The following is a 16,611-nucleotide window of genomic DNA, read 5'->3' as shown; positions in this document are numbered from 1 at the left end:
TTTTTGTATTTTGCATCTAAGTCTTCTTTAATCCAAGCCTTATTTATAACAAAAGGTTCTTCTCTTGTAAGAGTATTGATTACTTGTGATGTTATTGGGCTAAAATTTGAGTCTTTTTCAAAATTTTCATAAACATGAATAGAAACTCCTAATCTATTATTAATTACTTAAGTAATACCAAATTATTTGCTACTCAAACTAATCTCTATTAGTTAATTTAACTATTTTTTAATCATCATCACTATCATGTCTATATAATATTTAATGTGTCTGAGTTATTTTATTTATTAGAATAGTTAATGTCTAGATAATAATAGAGATAAATGATTGATAATCAAGTATATTAACGATTAAAATGGTTAATGATGGTATGTATTTTATATAAATTATACTTATTTTGATAAATTTTAAAATTATAAAAATTAAAATATTAACTTATCGATGTTTTACTTAATTTAAATATTATTTTGATATATTTTAGAAACAACAATAATAATAATATTTTATGCTCGTGCAGAGTTCATGACAAACCTCTTTTGACTGTTGTGGCTAGGGTGGGTCAGGTTTGACCCGTTTTGATATTGTGGCAGAACCATGCTTGCGCTTCCTCGTGGAAACCTCATGCTTCTCCATCACAGAAAGCTTTTGTCCTCGATACCCAGAGGATTCACAATGCAAATGGGTTCCGCACGAGCACTCTGTTCACACCGGGAAATGAAAGACTTACTGGATTACCTTGAGTCTCTCAAAAATTACGAGAAATTGGGAGTGCCCAAAGGAGCAGGCACAGATTCACACGAGGGGTTCGATCTTGGTAGAATGAGACGCCTCATGGAGCGTTTCGGCAATCCTCACTTCAAGTTCAAGGTTTCATTTCTCCTTCTCCCTATCTCTTGTCACACTTTATATATATATATATATATCTGAAATTTCATCAGCTAACCCAGGAAGTTAAAATGAGCAAGTTCTTGGCTTTAGGAATTTTTGTGTACTTTCAATCAGTTATATGCTGTTGAAGTAAGTGCTTACTCCAATTGTAGGCGGTTCATATTGCTGGGACAAAGGGAAAGGGATCAACAGCTGCTTTTATATCTAATATTCTGCGGACTGAAGGTTATTCTGTTGGCTGTTACACTAGGTGAAGTACCTTTATCATTTAAACATTGTGTTTGTTTTTTTTCTAATTTTTTAAAACAATTTTGCCTTCAATTATAGCTCTTTTACAGTTTTGTACATCATTGAGGACAGGCTTTATTTTTCTCAAGCAGTCCACATATCCAGACTATCAGGGAACGCATTTTAGTTGGAAGATCAGGCAATCCAGTCTCGGCGAAGTTGTTGAATGACCTCTTTCGTAGGATCAAGCCGGATCTTGACCAGGAAATGAAAGAGGAAAATGGTTGCATAAGCCATTTTGAGGTATTGAATGTTGCACCTTATTATTCGTTATTGTTTGAATGTTGTCAAGAAATTGTTGTGGTTAACTTCAAAGAGTTATGTTGATGAGATTCCATGGGACCGATTGATTGCTGGGACTCGACATTTTTTCTTTGAGACTGTTGCACTCTTTCTTGTTATTGGCCTGTGTTGTTACATTAAAATATTGCTGAAGATAATGTTTCGTTTTTTGAATATTTCTGCATACACCTTCTTATAGAACTGGTAGCAATTGATTGAAAGAAAGAATGGTTGATTGCAGCAAACCCAATTTTCCAAATCTGACCCAATGCGGAACTAGGAACAGAGCAAGAATGGTTACAATATGTTGCTGGATGCTTTGAGTGTTCCAGCTCACTCCCAAAATTCCAAGTATTACAATCTGATTCTCTTTCAGAGTCCCTCTCCTCTATTTCTATTTCTAGGGATTTAACTAACTTCTACTACTCTGAACCAAGGTTGTCAAACTCGAAAGTTTATGTAAACTTATGGTAAACTCTTTGCCTCATGTAAAAATAATATTCGAAAAGCCACAATAATAAAACAAAGCACCATAACATAGTTAAAACATACATAAATAGCCAAATTATATAATGACAATGTGATTTTGGTGCCCTGATTCCAAATGTAGCGTTTTGCAACTTGCAGATAGGGAAGAAGAGTGGTTCCCTAATTCCAAGTGGTGTCATATTGGTGAGAAAATGTGATTTCCCTTGTTTTATGCTGAACTTAGAGAATGGGGCATAAACTTGCAAGTTCATCTAAGTTTACTTGAAGTTCACTTTAGTTTACCCAAGTTTACTGAATAACGTGCTTACATGTGATTCGACATGATTTTGTTACTTGAGACTGTAAACTCATACAAACTCATATGAGTTTATGAGTTTTATATTGAAAAGGATCCTTAAGCTTTTGATTCCCTACAGCTGCTCTGTGCCTCCTCTCATAGACCTTCCTAATTGGGGCTCTATTCCAATCACCTTCACAATCATAGCATTGTATTAAAATCCAGGTGGAAATAGTTTTGTTTGCTAATTTATTCTCCCTATAGTTTTGTATGGGTATTTAGTATGTTAGAAATTATGTATATTGGCAACTTTGATCACTTATGGAGATGTTTCAGGTTTTCACTACCATGGCATTCATCTTATTTGCCGATGAGAGCGTTGACATTGCTGTTATTGAGGTTACTTTTCTATTTCATGTCATCCAGCAACTGCTTTATACAAACATGATATAGGGTGATTATTCTGATTGTATTGTTGTTATCCCTCCCCACCAAAAGAATATTAAGTTAATGTTCACTTTTAGCTGGGGCTTGGTGGTGATTATTGTGGTTGTTAATATTGGCCTCTCTTTTACCATTAAATCCAAAAATTGCAAGATGGCCTAAAATATACTATTTTTTAATTATATTCTACAGGCTGGGTTAGGTGGTGCACGGGATGCAACAAATATTATATCGAGCTCTGGACTTGCTGCGTCAGTCATAACCACTGTAGGTGAGGAACATTTGGCAGCTCTTGGGGGTTCTTTGGAAACAATTGCAATGGCAAAGGCAGGAATCATAAAACAAGACCGGCCAGTTAGTTGTTTCTCTCTGGATCTCTTTTGCATATTCATTTGACATACTGAAATTGACAAGATATAATCCATTTTTTGTGGACATCAGTACATTTTAATATTTTATAAATGCCAAAAGTTGATAGAAAGTGAGTGAACAGTGAAATTCAGAAGGGTTATTATTAATGAAATTAGGTAATTAGATCATGATGAGAACTAGAAGGTCTGGCCTACCCAGGGAGTCAGGGACTGTTGTCTCTTCCTGAGAGAAAAACTATTCTTCATTCCCAAGCCTCAGCTGTAATCCTGAACACTACTAAACATAATCCCTATCTCATCCTGCTTACTGCTTTGCACACTACCGCTGCCTGCTTCCCTATAACACATTTTGTAAGGAATCTATAATGGAAATAGAGAAAAGTGTGACTTTATTGCTGGACTGAAAATGAACTGTATGAGAAGGATCTCTGTCTCCTACAAGGGGTTCATCTTAATAAGGGGTTTCCCCTTTCACAACTAAGTTCTTGCCTGGTTCTCTCAAAGCACAATACCCTGAATGATCGCCCTAGCCTTACTTGCCCCTATTTATTTATCCAACTATTCCCCCTCAAATAAATAACTAAGTATCTAAACTAATTCCTTTGTCTTCCCTTTATTCTTCCAAGCAACTACCCTTCTGTTCTAGGTCCTCACGATACCCCCATGATGAAGTTCAAGTTTTGTCCTCAAGATTGAAATCTGAAAATTGGAAATGAATCAGACATTACACTCTCTCAAGTAACCTCATCTTGTGGCTGACATATCCATTTGCTGAGAGCATTTTGTTATATAAACAGGCTTGCTGAATAATGGTTTTTGGTTTGATTTATTAATTTTGTTTGCTGTTAATCTAGAGTTCAGTAAGATTTTTTGAGACTAAGATGTTCTATTAAACATTGGCTAAAGTGTGGAAATGACAGCTTTAAAACTGTGGTTTCTTTTGGCATGAAGTCAGCCATTTCTTCTATTTTTACCTTCGTTGTCATTGAGAAGAAAAAGGAACAAGAGACATAAGATGAATCTGACTTATGGTTACATGCTGGAGCAAATATTTATATAATGTGTCATTATACAAAGTGATTACAATTAAATACAAGAATATGCGCTTACCTTTTCCATATTTCTAACAGTTATTAAATGTGTAAACATAATTTGAGTGTCATTCATTAAAAAATAGATAGAGAACTCTGTTCTTTTATTTTGTTGGGCTTGGGTACATAAACTTTGTTCTTTAAAATGTCATTACATTGATAGATACTCCATTGTTTCCTTTATTATTTGCTGACTAAAATAATATACATTTCAGTTGGTGTTGGGTGGGCCATTTCTTCCTCATATTGAGCGCATTATTCGAGATAAAGCACTAACCATGGATTCACCTGTAGTGTCAGCTTGTGACACTGGGAATATGTGTACTGTGAAAAGTTTCAGCATACTCAATGGCAGGCCTTGTCAAATTTGTGATATAGCAATACAAATTGTAAGAGATTTGAAAATGGTATGCACTTGTGTTCTCTATCTTGAGTGTTTGTTTACATAATGCACCCGGGGGGGGGGGAGAGGTGTTGTTATCTGTTTAGAGGTGGCATCTTTTGATTTCCTGTGGCCATTGGTTTCTTAGGATGTATCTTATAAACTTGATGTGCAATTTTAGAGTGAACATTCTTTAAACCTGACACACTCAAGCACAGTATGAAGATAATGACTTGCAATGGTATTTAGTTGACAGGAATTTGTTTGTTACAAAAGTCGGAAATCTAAAATTATTACCAAATTAAAGAAAACTCTTCATGTTGAACTCTAATTGTAGTATTGTCCATTGTCATCTTTTCCACCGTGTGAGGTTCTAATTCTTTTTGCCCCCATATGTTTGTAATATTTTTTTTCTTTTTGCGTCAGATGATATCTTGTGTCTAATGTTGTTTAAAAAATCTGAATATTTAAAGAATTTGTGCACTGCATTGCTCTCCTACCTTGGCTTGGTATGTTATTTTAGCAGGTTCTGTTTACTGTTTCATTGTTGACCTGAGAAAGTTTATGAGCCCCTTATGAGTATATCTATTCATGTAGTCCTGTAAGTTACTTGATGTGAAGCTGCAAATGCTTGGAGGTCACCAACTTCAAAATGCAGCAACTGCAACTTGTGTGGCACTCTGTCTTCGTAATTTAGGTACAACTTTTTTACCTTCAGCTTAGCCATATCTAAATGTACGTCTTTTCTTTTTTTATTTGAACTGAATATATTCTTACTCTAGTTCTGAGGTTACTTGAGGTTCAGATGTGTGGATTACATCTATAATGGTTTCTGTGAAAGTCAAAGGCCTTGTCCCTACTATACCAGTGACTAAATACTTGAGTGCACTATGCGGTGGTATAAGCCTCATGCATTTTGTTCAGACACTGCATTAAGTTTTTTTGACCGATCTAATTTAGTTCATAGTTTTTCCCCTTGGTCCATTCTCTTTCTGCAGCCCTGACAAACCAAATCAAAGACCTTTTTGTATTGTTATATGTTGAGTCTGTTTTTTTTTAGGTGTAATATGACTTCTCATTCACTTTCTCCTTGTTTATTGGATAATTAGGATGGATTATTTCGGATGAATCTATTAGGTCTGGTTTAGAGCATACATACCTCCTTGGTAGGAGTCAATTCCTGAAATCTGAAGAAGCTGAGGTATTAGGACTTGCTGGAGCAACAGTACTGCTTGATGGAGGTTGGTGCTCTGACCTTTCTTTTTATTACCATGGGATGATTTTATATTAGACTAGACACATCCTTAATATATCACATTGTCCTTAAACATTCTTTTATGTTTATTACAATTTTTAATGGTAATGTGGTAAGAACTAAAATATTTCTGGGTTGGTGCCACAAATACTTGAGAACAAAGTTGTGATTAGTTGTATGGATATATGCTGTAGCCCACACCAAAGAGTCTGCCAAGGCACTGATGAATACAATAAAGATGGCATTTCCCAAGGCTCGATTAGCCTTTGTTGTTGCAATGGCAAGTGACAAAGACCATCTGGGCTTTGCTCAAGAGATTCTGTCAGGTAAAATCTTTTAATTTGACATTATAATTCAATTAAAATGTTATGTTTAAAACTTTAAATAGAATTTCATTAAGTGGGCTCAGAAGAGAGTGAAAGCCAGTTTTGTTATATGACAAAGCTTATTAATTGAGCAAGGACATAAAATATCAAGGTCGATTGATTCCTTCAGACCTCTAAATTTTTGTTCCTGTGTATATTGCCATCATTGGTAAAATGATTTGCCCAACACCCAATAGGTATTTTTGGCATGTCATTTAATGCTATTGTAAGAATACGGAACCGATTTGTTTTCAATAGTTTTCCTTTCTCTTTTAGGTTATTTTGCTCATTCAGAACCTTTTTCTCTTATTGTTTTTCTGATGACATCCATATAAGAACCTTAAGAGAACCACTACAAAAGCTGGCCGTTGTAGTTGAAGAGCCTGAGGATCTTATAACTAAAATCCTATACCTCCAATGTGGGATACTATTCCACTACCTTGCAATTAGATCAAAACATCCCGCCACATTGCACAGTTTGGGCACCCCACGTGGATCCTAGGCTCATAGTTATCAAATTGGGACTCATCGTGAATCAAACCATATCATGAATTGTAAAATTCATGACCAATAATTAAAAATGCCTTGAAAAGTATTTTAACATATATTTTTATTAAAAATAACTATATCATGGGAATTTAAAGTAAAATAACTCATTGTATAGCTAACAAATTGAAACAAACTTTAAATAGATAACAATAACAAAAAAGTTACAATTTCAATTCAGCTGTATATCTCCTTAAAAAGTACCAAAATAATTACAAATTTAATTTAATTATTATAAAAATATAAAGTACCTAAGCATCTATCTTTTGAAAATGAATTATTATAGTCATAATTATTTATTTCTTTTTAAATTAAAAACCTTTAACCAGCATTATGTAGTTTGTCCTCATCAAAACATGCATGCCCGTTTGACCCAAACAAATAAATAAATAAAAAAGCGGCAGAAGCATGCAGAGTGATTAGTGTTTTTCTTTCTGTCTGTGTAGTGTGTAGTGCTTGCTGTGTTTTTCAGTTTTGGGCCTCTATTGTTGTTTTGTTTAAGTTAGACCCAGTCTTTTGGGCCCTTTGGATGGTACGCTACTTTCTACCCAAAAAATGAAAAAGTAAAAAGACAGCTATGGCCTTTGTCCTCAAGTTTCCAACCGCAGACAGATTTCATCACTTTCCCTCTAATTTGAGTGACAGATTTGCCTAGAAGAAACCCTAAAATCATGTTTTCCAGAACTGGGTCCTATGTGATCCAACCCATTTTTGTGTGAACTGAGCTTGCAAGAATCGAATGATGCATTCTAGATTCTTGATTCTTGTGATTCAGATGTGAGTCAAGTGCTTCAAAATGCAATTCAAAATCAAATTCAATTTAGCTTGTGATTTGTATTGATGGCTCCTGGAGTCGCATCAAATTGGGATATGAATCATACGATTCTTGCAATACTAATAACTATTCCTAGCCCTTTTATTAGTCTTGGCCAGACACTGTACATCACTACCTACACTGCTTGTTTGTAGCTGATGGTGGAAGATTCTAATGCCAATTGATTAAGACCTTGGGAACACCACCACCAAACCTCTAGAAATAGTATGTTCATGTATCATGGGTTAATAGTGTCTGGGACTGTTCATAATTAATGTTAGCCTAGGAAATAGTCTCAGCTAAGTCAACTAAAAAACCTAATATAATATATGTATATATTAGATAGATAGATAAATGTCTTGAATAACCTGTTACTACATTCATACCAAATAACAAAGCATTCTCATCCGATAATTTCTTTTTAAAATATTCTTTTCTAGCTCTGTCTTCCTCCCCCTCTAAATTCAACAACGTTGTTTCAATTTTTGATCCGGGGTAATGAAGGAGTTGGTTGTTCTTAAATAAGGGGTGCACTTAAGAGTGAAAAATGCAGAGTTGTAATCATTGATTGAATCAATAGTTAAGATTGTGATAAAATATGCATGTATATAACAACTCATGATGTTGTAAAAAATTTACTGTGTTGATGTGAACAGGTATAATATTGTACTTTTCTCCGAGTGTACCTCTCACTTTAGAAGAGCTAAATTGAAAAAAACAATGCTGTTGTGTTTAAGCCTATAATACTAGTATCTAATGACAAGTTATGCTACTGCATTTGTTCAGGTGCACATGTGGAGACTGTTCTTCTGACAGAAGCTGCTATTGCTGGAGGTGTAACTCGAACAACTCCATCTTCTTTGTTGAGAGACTCTTGGATTAAAGCTTCTGACGAGCTTGGCATTGGAATTGTTCATGACGGAATGGCTGAATACAGGGAATTATTAAAGGAAGAGCCAGTAGGCTCTGATGATAAGACCATATTGGCTACTGAGTCGTCTTTAATGTGTTGTTTAAGAACTGCAAATAAGATTCTAATCAGAAGAGGGCATGAAAAGAGTGTTATCGTCATCACTGGATCTCTGCATATTGTATCCTCAGTCTTGGCTTCTCTCGCTGGTTAATGGCTTTTTTAAGTGAAGCTACTGAAACGAATTTCCCTGCAATAACAAACCAAGAATTTGGATGGCGTTGTGTGATTGATCAACATTCAACACAGGCTTCTCTGGGACCTCGATAAGCTTAACCATCATTTTAATACCAGAATAGTTATTAAATTATATTACGGTTCGACCGTCACGGAATAGTTGATAGTTGGATATATATTTTAATATTTTATATAATGTGTTGATTATTTTACATAAAACTGTAATATTAAGTTGGCTAGTATTTTTTGTTTTTTGTTTTTTGGTCCATAAGTTTGCTAGTATTTTAAATTAGTATAAAAGAGCTTTATTACAAAACTTGAAAAAGAAAATCATTACTAAGAGATAAATTATTTTGTAAGGAAGCCATTACGTAATAAAAATTCAGTAAGAGCCCATTAAAATTATTTTGTACTTTTTTTGCCCTAAAATGCTCCATAAAACAATTTAAATTAGCTTTTCTATTTTCATTTTAGATTTAGGAATAGCCTTTGGAATTTCACCTTCTCTCTTCACATTTCGTTTTTCCTCTCTAATACTCGAAGCTTCTGTATACTTTCACTTTGGAGTATACATCCATCACCATCTACGTTGAAGGCATTGTTACTCTCTGTCTGCATTCATTTCGTAGCATGTTTGGAATAGCTATAAAAATTAGATTATTTAAAGAATCGATTGTGTGTAGAATTGATTATGTGTAGAATTTTATTTTTTTTATATGTTTACTGAAAAGTGATTTTTAACATAATTTGTTATGTTTAGATGATATAAAAAAGATAATTTTTTTGTAAAAAATTATCAAAAGGAATATGAATTGGTTTAAACAAATGATTTTTAACATAATTTTTTATGTTTTGATTGTGTCACTTATTTTATTTTTATTTTTATTAGTGATTGATATTTAATTATAATTAGTTTTGATTCTTGAAATTGAACTCGTTTTTTTTTATCCTTCACATTCTTTTGATATGAATACAATCTTTGTAATGGAAAGAAGTTGATTCAAAGAAGCTCATAAATACTATTTTTTGAAGAAGGTATTGGTGGGTGTGGTAGTTAGTGACAATAAACTCTCCGTAAAGAAAGTGGTAAGGTTATTAATGAAAATTTTATTTTGTCTCAACAGCTTTATAAAGAGAATACCAATTTTTCAACGTTTAACCCAACAATTTTTCTCTTTAGAAAATAACATTCTGTAACTTTTAATTTTTTCATCTAAACATGATTTTAATAAGTACCAACAGCTTTTTTATCTCAAAAAAGCTGTTGAAAAGCTTTATCAAACATGCTCTTGTTCTTCTAAGTATTTGAAATTAGAATTTTACACTTCAAGAAATTAATTTTTCTCACTTCTAGAAATTGATTTTTAAAATTATTAATGTTTTGTAAAAATAAGTTTTTGAAATTAAGATTTTACACTTTTGAAAATTAATTTTTGAAATTGGATTCATGCTTTCAAAAATTAATTTTTGAAATTATTAACTATTTCTAAATATAATTTTCCAGAATTAAGAATTTAAACTTTGAAAAAATATTTTTTTGGAAATGTAAAATCTTAATTTTGGAAACCTATTATCAGAAGAAAAAAAATAATCTCATAAATTAATTTTTAGAAGTGTGAAAATATAATTCTAAAAATTAATTTTTTTGAAGTGTAAAATCTTAATTTTGAAAATTTATTTATGAAAAACTACTATGTTGTGCTTTTTATATTTTAAATGTTGAATTATGTGAGGATTTACATAAAAAATTATTATGTTTGAGCATTGTTGTTGTAATATATTTTATTAATCTGAATGCTACTATGTTTATGCTTACCTTTTTTTCATAGTTTTTATTTTAAATATTGAATTTTGTTAAGGTTTAAAGAAATAAATTATGTTGAGAATTAATGTTGTAATGTATTTTATTAATTGGAATGTGAGTATGTTTATTCTTACCTAACTTACTTTCCAAAAATATTTATAATTATATTATTTTTAATTTTAAAAAAATTTTATCTTAAAGTTCTTAATTTTAAATGTTGAATTATTTTAAGGTTTAAAGAAAAAAAAATATGTTGAGCATTATTGTTGTGTATTTCATTAATCTGAATGCTATTATGTTTATGCTTACTTAATTTTTGGAAAACGTTTATAATTTTTTAAACTTTAAATTTTTTAAAATAATTATCTTATAGTTTTTTTACTTTTAAATGTTGAATTATTTTAAGTCTTAAAGTAAAAATGATGTTGAGCCTTATGCTTACCATATTTATTTTCCAAAAACGTTTATGATTGCATTAATTTTAATTTCAAAAAATATTATGTTATAGTTTTTGTTTAATTTTGAATTATATTAAGGTTAAAAGAGAAAATTAAGTTGTAAAATATTTTATTAATTTGAATGTTAGTATGTTTATGCTAACTAATTTTTGTTTCAAAACCTGTTTTTAAATATATTAATTTTAAAAATTTACTATGTTATAGTTTTTGTTTTTTAAATTTTGAATTATATAAAGCTTTAAATAAAAATCTATGTTTAGCATTATTGTCATAATATATTTTATTAATTTGCATGTTACTATGTATATGCATTCCTAATTTCGGAATTAAGTTTCCGAATGCATGTTCTTACAAGCATCTAAAGTTTAATTTATAGAAGTTAATTTTTAACATACGTTTAAAATTTAAATTTTTTACTAAATCTGAAAATGATAAAAAAAAAAGAAACCATGATGACGGAAACGGAGACAACATGACAAACTCATAGTGATTTTAATTGTGATTTAATGAAAAAAAAAATAGTAGTGTTGTGATAAAGTATTAGATGATCATTGAGCGGGAGTCAAGATCAATAGAGACTCAGTATTATGATAATAATCAAGAATTATTATTGCATTGTTTGAGAATAATTTTTTATTATTATCATAAAGGACATTTAAGAAAATTACATAAGTTAATAATAATAATAATAATAATAATAAGGAGTATAAAAAGCAACCCCTGCATAAGGCTCTAGCAGGAGGGTCCAAATTTTAGAAAATAGCAAATAAATCTTATATGTTTTAAAATATTTTTCACTTTGAATTAAAACTTATTTCTTATATAAAAATATAATTTTAAGAATAAAATTGTTAATATACTTTTCATATACTATCAATATAAATTGTTTCACATTTTCAACTAATTATAAAAGTCAATAATGTATGATTGGATGATATTGTTAATGGAAGTACAAAAAATGATTTAGGTCTGATTTTCTTTTATCAATTTTTTCATTTTGCCGTTCGATTTTTACTATTTACATTGTTAAGTATATTTTTACTAGTGATGCCTCTTGGGCACAAACAAAACAAGAGCTTGAGAGGGATGAATGGACGTTAAAACGCATCATCAAAAGCTTCACGATTTATCCACTAATTAGGGGAATAATTGACCCTCTGAGACATGGGTATAGAGTGCAAATAGTAATCATTTGTTTCTTTTAGAAAGACGTGCTTGCCTGTATCATTCTGAGTCAAATTCCCATAGGGATCTTTTGACAACTACCTTTAGGGAATTTCTCAATATTGTGCTATGAATCTTTCTAACTAGCTCTTTCTCATGTTTTATTTTGCTTCTTCGAGGGAAATACTGCTTATGAGATACTTTTGATACTGTCTCCTCCTGAGTTGGCATCATTAATACCAAGAAATTGCCAAAAATTGGCCTTTAATCATATATGCATCTCTAACAAACTTCCCAAAACATTTGTACTTTGTAGCGACATTTGCATAGTTTTAGCCTCAGTTCTGTACAAAACTTTTCATCTCTTGACATTCATGTGTCACATGTTCTGTATGCAGATAATCCCTTCTACGTCAAATAATAAAATTTAATGTTACTCCCAATTTCATTTATATTTTATCTCTCTTAGATCAATGAATCCCCTCCTATGAAGTTATAGAACACATATTCACAACAAAACGTAAAGTTCAACTCTAACAAAACCGATACCACCAATGAACAAGTAAAACAACCAATAATTCCAAGGTTTAAATCTCATACAACAACAACAACAACAACAATAATAATAATAATTAAGAAAAGGTGTAAAAGAAGGGTATCTGGGAAACAAAGGAGGAGACCTGAATAGCAAAAGAACCCCATATGTTTGAAACATTGAGTTCCGTGGTTAAATGTGGGGCTAATTTAGAAGCACAAGACAGCAAACACACTGCGTAATACGCCGTTATTGCTAGTAGTCACTATCATGAACAGAGGGAGGTAATTCAAATTTTGGCATTTTGTGAAGTACTGGAAATGACAAAAGCCAACAATAACATTCAAAATTATTGTGCTGGAAGGTACACCCTTATTTTTCATCTAAGTAGGCCACAGTTATGCTATCATTGCAGGGTGGTTTTGATGTAAGATATGTCTATACATTTTGTAAAGGAACAGGTCCACCCACCCTGTCCCATTCCAGACCATTATGAAAATTGTCTCTCAAATGGGGATTATGGTTGCACAAGAAATGGCAGGTATATTTTTCCTATATGAAGAAAATGAATAATCTACTCAATAATACACTATAACACAATATACAACAAACGGGTGCATCATTTTCTCTGGTTTCTGGATGTTCCTGTGCACTTTATTGTGAATTATATATGACTGCATTTTCTCAACTACTATTTGTAGTTTCATTATTGCTGACTAGCCATCAACTAGCCTGGCCAATGTTTAGTATTGTTGTTGCTATCAAAATGAATGATAATAATAAAAATGGTTTGCTTTGTGTACAATCTCTTTTGTAGGGATCAAAGGAATTGCTCTAGGCCCGGATGCTCCGATCCTCTTGCAAACTCAATATTATTCACTTTCTTCACAAGAACAAATGCATGCCCTTCAACTAAACCATATGCAATATTTTATTACGTTAAACACTGATTTCAAAACGTGGAAAATAAACGAGAGATATATCTTTCGACAAACCAAATCATATATACTTTAAATTTAATCACAAGGCTTCGGACTTACATTGCAGAGCTATTAGAGTATCGTCTAGAGATTTAAACTTTGCATTCACTTACAGAAATAGTGAACTAGTTTGAGAGCGTATATTGGTTTCTAATTTCATCCAAGATTTTTCTTTGTTGTTGGTGATATGGGGCAATCCAGATAAACTTAATATTTTTGGACATTCCCAAATAATAGTCCAATAAGTATTCACACATGTATTTAATATTCCATTCACGCTTATCATAGTGAATCATACTGAACCTTTGATAATTATGTCATGTTGACAGGTTATGCAGACCTATTCTTGTGGCATGACTGTGCATGCCACTCAAGCACTACAAAACTACCGATATCATATTACTTACATTCTTTTGTATTTTTAATTTGAAAAGAAAAATGTAGTGAAATAAGTGTTTTTTGTTTAATATAAAAAGAGAAAAAAATAAGATTATTATCTTAAACTACATTAACATGACCCGACATTAGGATAAACATAGGAAGGTAATTTGTTGATGATGAGAAAGTGGGGTGCAGCGAATTTAGCCCTCAACGGTAAGAGGAAATGAGATGGAGACATGTGATGGAAGATGGGGCATGGAAATCTAACAGAGAATCGAGCCTGTGGGACTCACTTTGGCCTCCAACATATCCATCTCATTGTGAATGTGCAATTAATTTAGAGAGAGCCCAAGCATCACTTTTCTCGTCAGCGTGAGATGCGAAGTCAAAAATAAGATGAGAGAGAAAGAGAGGAAAGAGCACTAATGTTTTGCTCATATATTTCGTGGGTAGTAATCAATGACTCTTCAGTTTGGAAAATGAATGAAGCTTTCTTACGCAGGGACCCAGCTTTCAATATACAACTTTTTATACAAATCTTAATAAATAATTTAACTTCACATTTTATAAAAAATATTAGTATGAAAGTTTACTTAATAATTACAAAAATATAACGCAGATAACGAAATATAACATGTTATTTCTTTTTTCTGTCTCATTCTTGCAAGTTCCCATGGATACTTATATTACAATTTGGATACATAGTTAAAATTTTGAGTTCTGTTGTTTTTTTGGGGTGTTTAATTAACTTTGATTACTAAATGAAAAGTTATAATTGTTAATTTTATAAACAAAATTCAAAAGGTAATTATTATTTTTATTTTAAATATAGTATATTATTTAAAAATTATAACAATATACACACAAATATATAGTTAATTAAGGTTATTTTAGTTTTTCTTTTCAGGAAAGTGAATCTTGCGGCAGCGGAGTATGAAAAAAATCCCCAATCCCAAGCTCTAAATGGGATAGTCCACGTGAGATTTCCGACTTCAAGGAGAAACTGATATCCCTATTTTATAGTTTATTTGGAAAAAATGAAACCAAATTGGTTTTTAACTCATCATTTTTAAAACATTTTTAGCTCAGCTTTTAAAACTAAAGTTGTATTGATTTTTATTTCCATTTGTAAAATTAAATCATTCAATCTCTCTTAAAAGACTTGTATCTTCATTATTTTTACCATCATCACTGATCATTGTTGCTATCTTTCTTATTCTCTCCCCCTATCTAGCATCTTTATTGTTAATACAATCACTTTCAATCAACCACTGAATCCATCGTTTGCATCACTACCACTGTCCACCACCCCTGTTGATTTCAAGACCATTGTTGACCACCTAATACCATGACCACCACCATTGCATAACTGTTGTTATAGCACTATCTTTGTCACAATTGTAACACAGCCATCACAACTATTAATTGTTAGTATCATTATTGTTGATACATTTCTAGCTTCCATTATTGGTCATCTTATCCCAACCACCTATCACCATTATCATTACTAATACCACCAATTAATCACTATTATTGACAAACAAACACAAGTATACATTGAGTGATTCGTATATGCTGGATTAAAAATTTTATATTAAAACTTGAAAACTGAAAGCAACAAAAGATTGAAACACAAATCCTAAAATTAAAAATATGTTTTAGTGTTTGAAGTTTTTTAAACTTAAAACCAAAAACCACCTTAATCAACCCCTTAAGTTTTGTTTCTTAAAATTGTTTTGGTTCTTATAGTTTATCATACATTTTTCTTGATGGGTTGTTATTAGAATGCTACGTATAGCACTATTTTATTTATGGTGGAGACAAACATAATTGAAATGAAACTTAAAAGATAAAAAGCTATATTTTTAATAAGGACTAAAATTAAACACTTGAAACACATACATTTTCGTTCTTGTCGCTCACAGTCTTGTAGCTAAAGCTAATACCACTATAGCACTTGAAGCTCACTTAAAGATGCAACAACAAACGGCACTAGTATTACTTCACTGCCTAAAATGCCTCTAGATGAAGCCCATCGTCCCTTGCCACCCTTGTGTCACCCTAGTTTATCTTTGCATTGTTTGGTACTTCGGTATTTCGATCTCTCATTTAATTTTGTGCATGCTTGATGGACTTTGGCTTTTGTTCATAATTGTTTTCATAAATTCAAAAAAATTTATGAGAAGAATCAATCGTGTAAATCCATTATTATTTACAATGTCATGCTTTATACGATTATATCTAGTGTAATCTCATCTAAGTTTAGGGTCAGTAGCTAGTTAGCTTAACTAAAATTATTTAATTTGGCTCGTAGAATAATTGCAACTTATATTGTATAAAATGGACCATGCTCACAGCTCAATGTTAATATGTTTTCTGATAGTTGTTTAAGAAAGTTATAACTTGTCATTATACAAAATGTATCATGTTTTTTCATTGATACAAATTGATAGTTATGGATTATTAAGAATGACCTTTTACAACTTTTCTCATTGAGGTCAACAAGTACTTCATAACTGTAAGTGTATAGAATGGCATGTCTTTTTAATATCACATTACCAAATATCTTCCCAAATTGTTGTTTAGGTGCTTGATTAGTTATTTGTTTACTACTTCTTAAACACCGGTTTTGTTTTTCGAAGTTGTTTGA

General features: G+C 31.5%; 1 protein-coding gene across 1 annotated transcript; it reads left to right on the top strand.

Annotated features, from left to right (window-relative positions):
* The first annotated feature begins 505 nt into the window (after nucleotides 1–505).
* LOC113848944 (dihydrofolate synthetase) lies at nucleotides 506–8,891 on the top strand. The gene is made up of 10 exons (XM_027478393.1): nucleotides 506–867; nucleotides 1,041–1,138; nucleotides 1,269–1,419; nucleotides 2,561–2,623; nucleotides 2,861–3,022; nucleotides 4,346–4,537; nucleotides 5,110–5,209; nucleotides 5,622–5,753; nucleotides 5,962–6,093; nucleotides 8,279–8,891. Exons 1-10 carry the CDS (start codon nucleotides 595–597, stop codon nucleotides 8,614–8,616), a joined length of 1,641 nt encoding a protein of 546 aa, XP_027334194.1. The 5' UTR covers nucleotides 506–594; the 3' UTR covers nucleotides 8,617–8,891.
* The last annotated feature ends 7,720 nt before the right edge of the window (nucleotides 8,892–16,611 follow it).

The sequence above is a fragment of the Abrus precatorius genome, unplaced genomic scaffold (genome assembly GCF_003935025.1).
Source record: "Abrus precatorius isolate BTA unplaced genomic scaffold, Abrus_2018 Scaffold10, whole genome shotgun sequence".
NCBI lineage: Eukaryota > Viridiplantae > Streptophyta > Magnoliopsida > Fabales > Fabaceae > Abrus > Abrus precatorius.
Note: the sequence above shows the minus strand (reverse complement) of the source record. Positions and strands in the feature narration are given on the sequence as shown.

Excerpts from the sequence above, each read along its gene's own strand:
- LOC113848944 (XM_027478393.1), top strand. The coding sequence starts at position 595 with ATGCTTGCGCTTCCTCGTGGAAACCTCATGCTTCTCCATCACAGAAAG. Across the intron at positions 1,139-1,268 it reads TCTGTTGGCTGTTACACTAG|TCCACATATCCAGACTATCA; the intron begins GTGAAGTACCTT and ends TTTCTCAAGCAG. Across the intron at positions 6,094-8,278 it reads TGCTCAAGAGATTCTGTCAG|GTGCACATGTGGAGACTGTT; the intron begins GTAAAATCTTTT and ends GCATTTGTTCAG.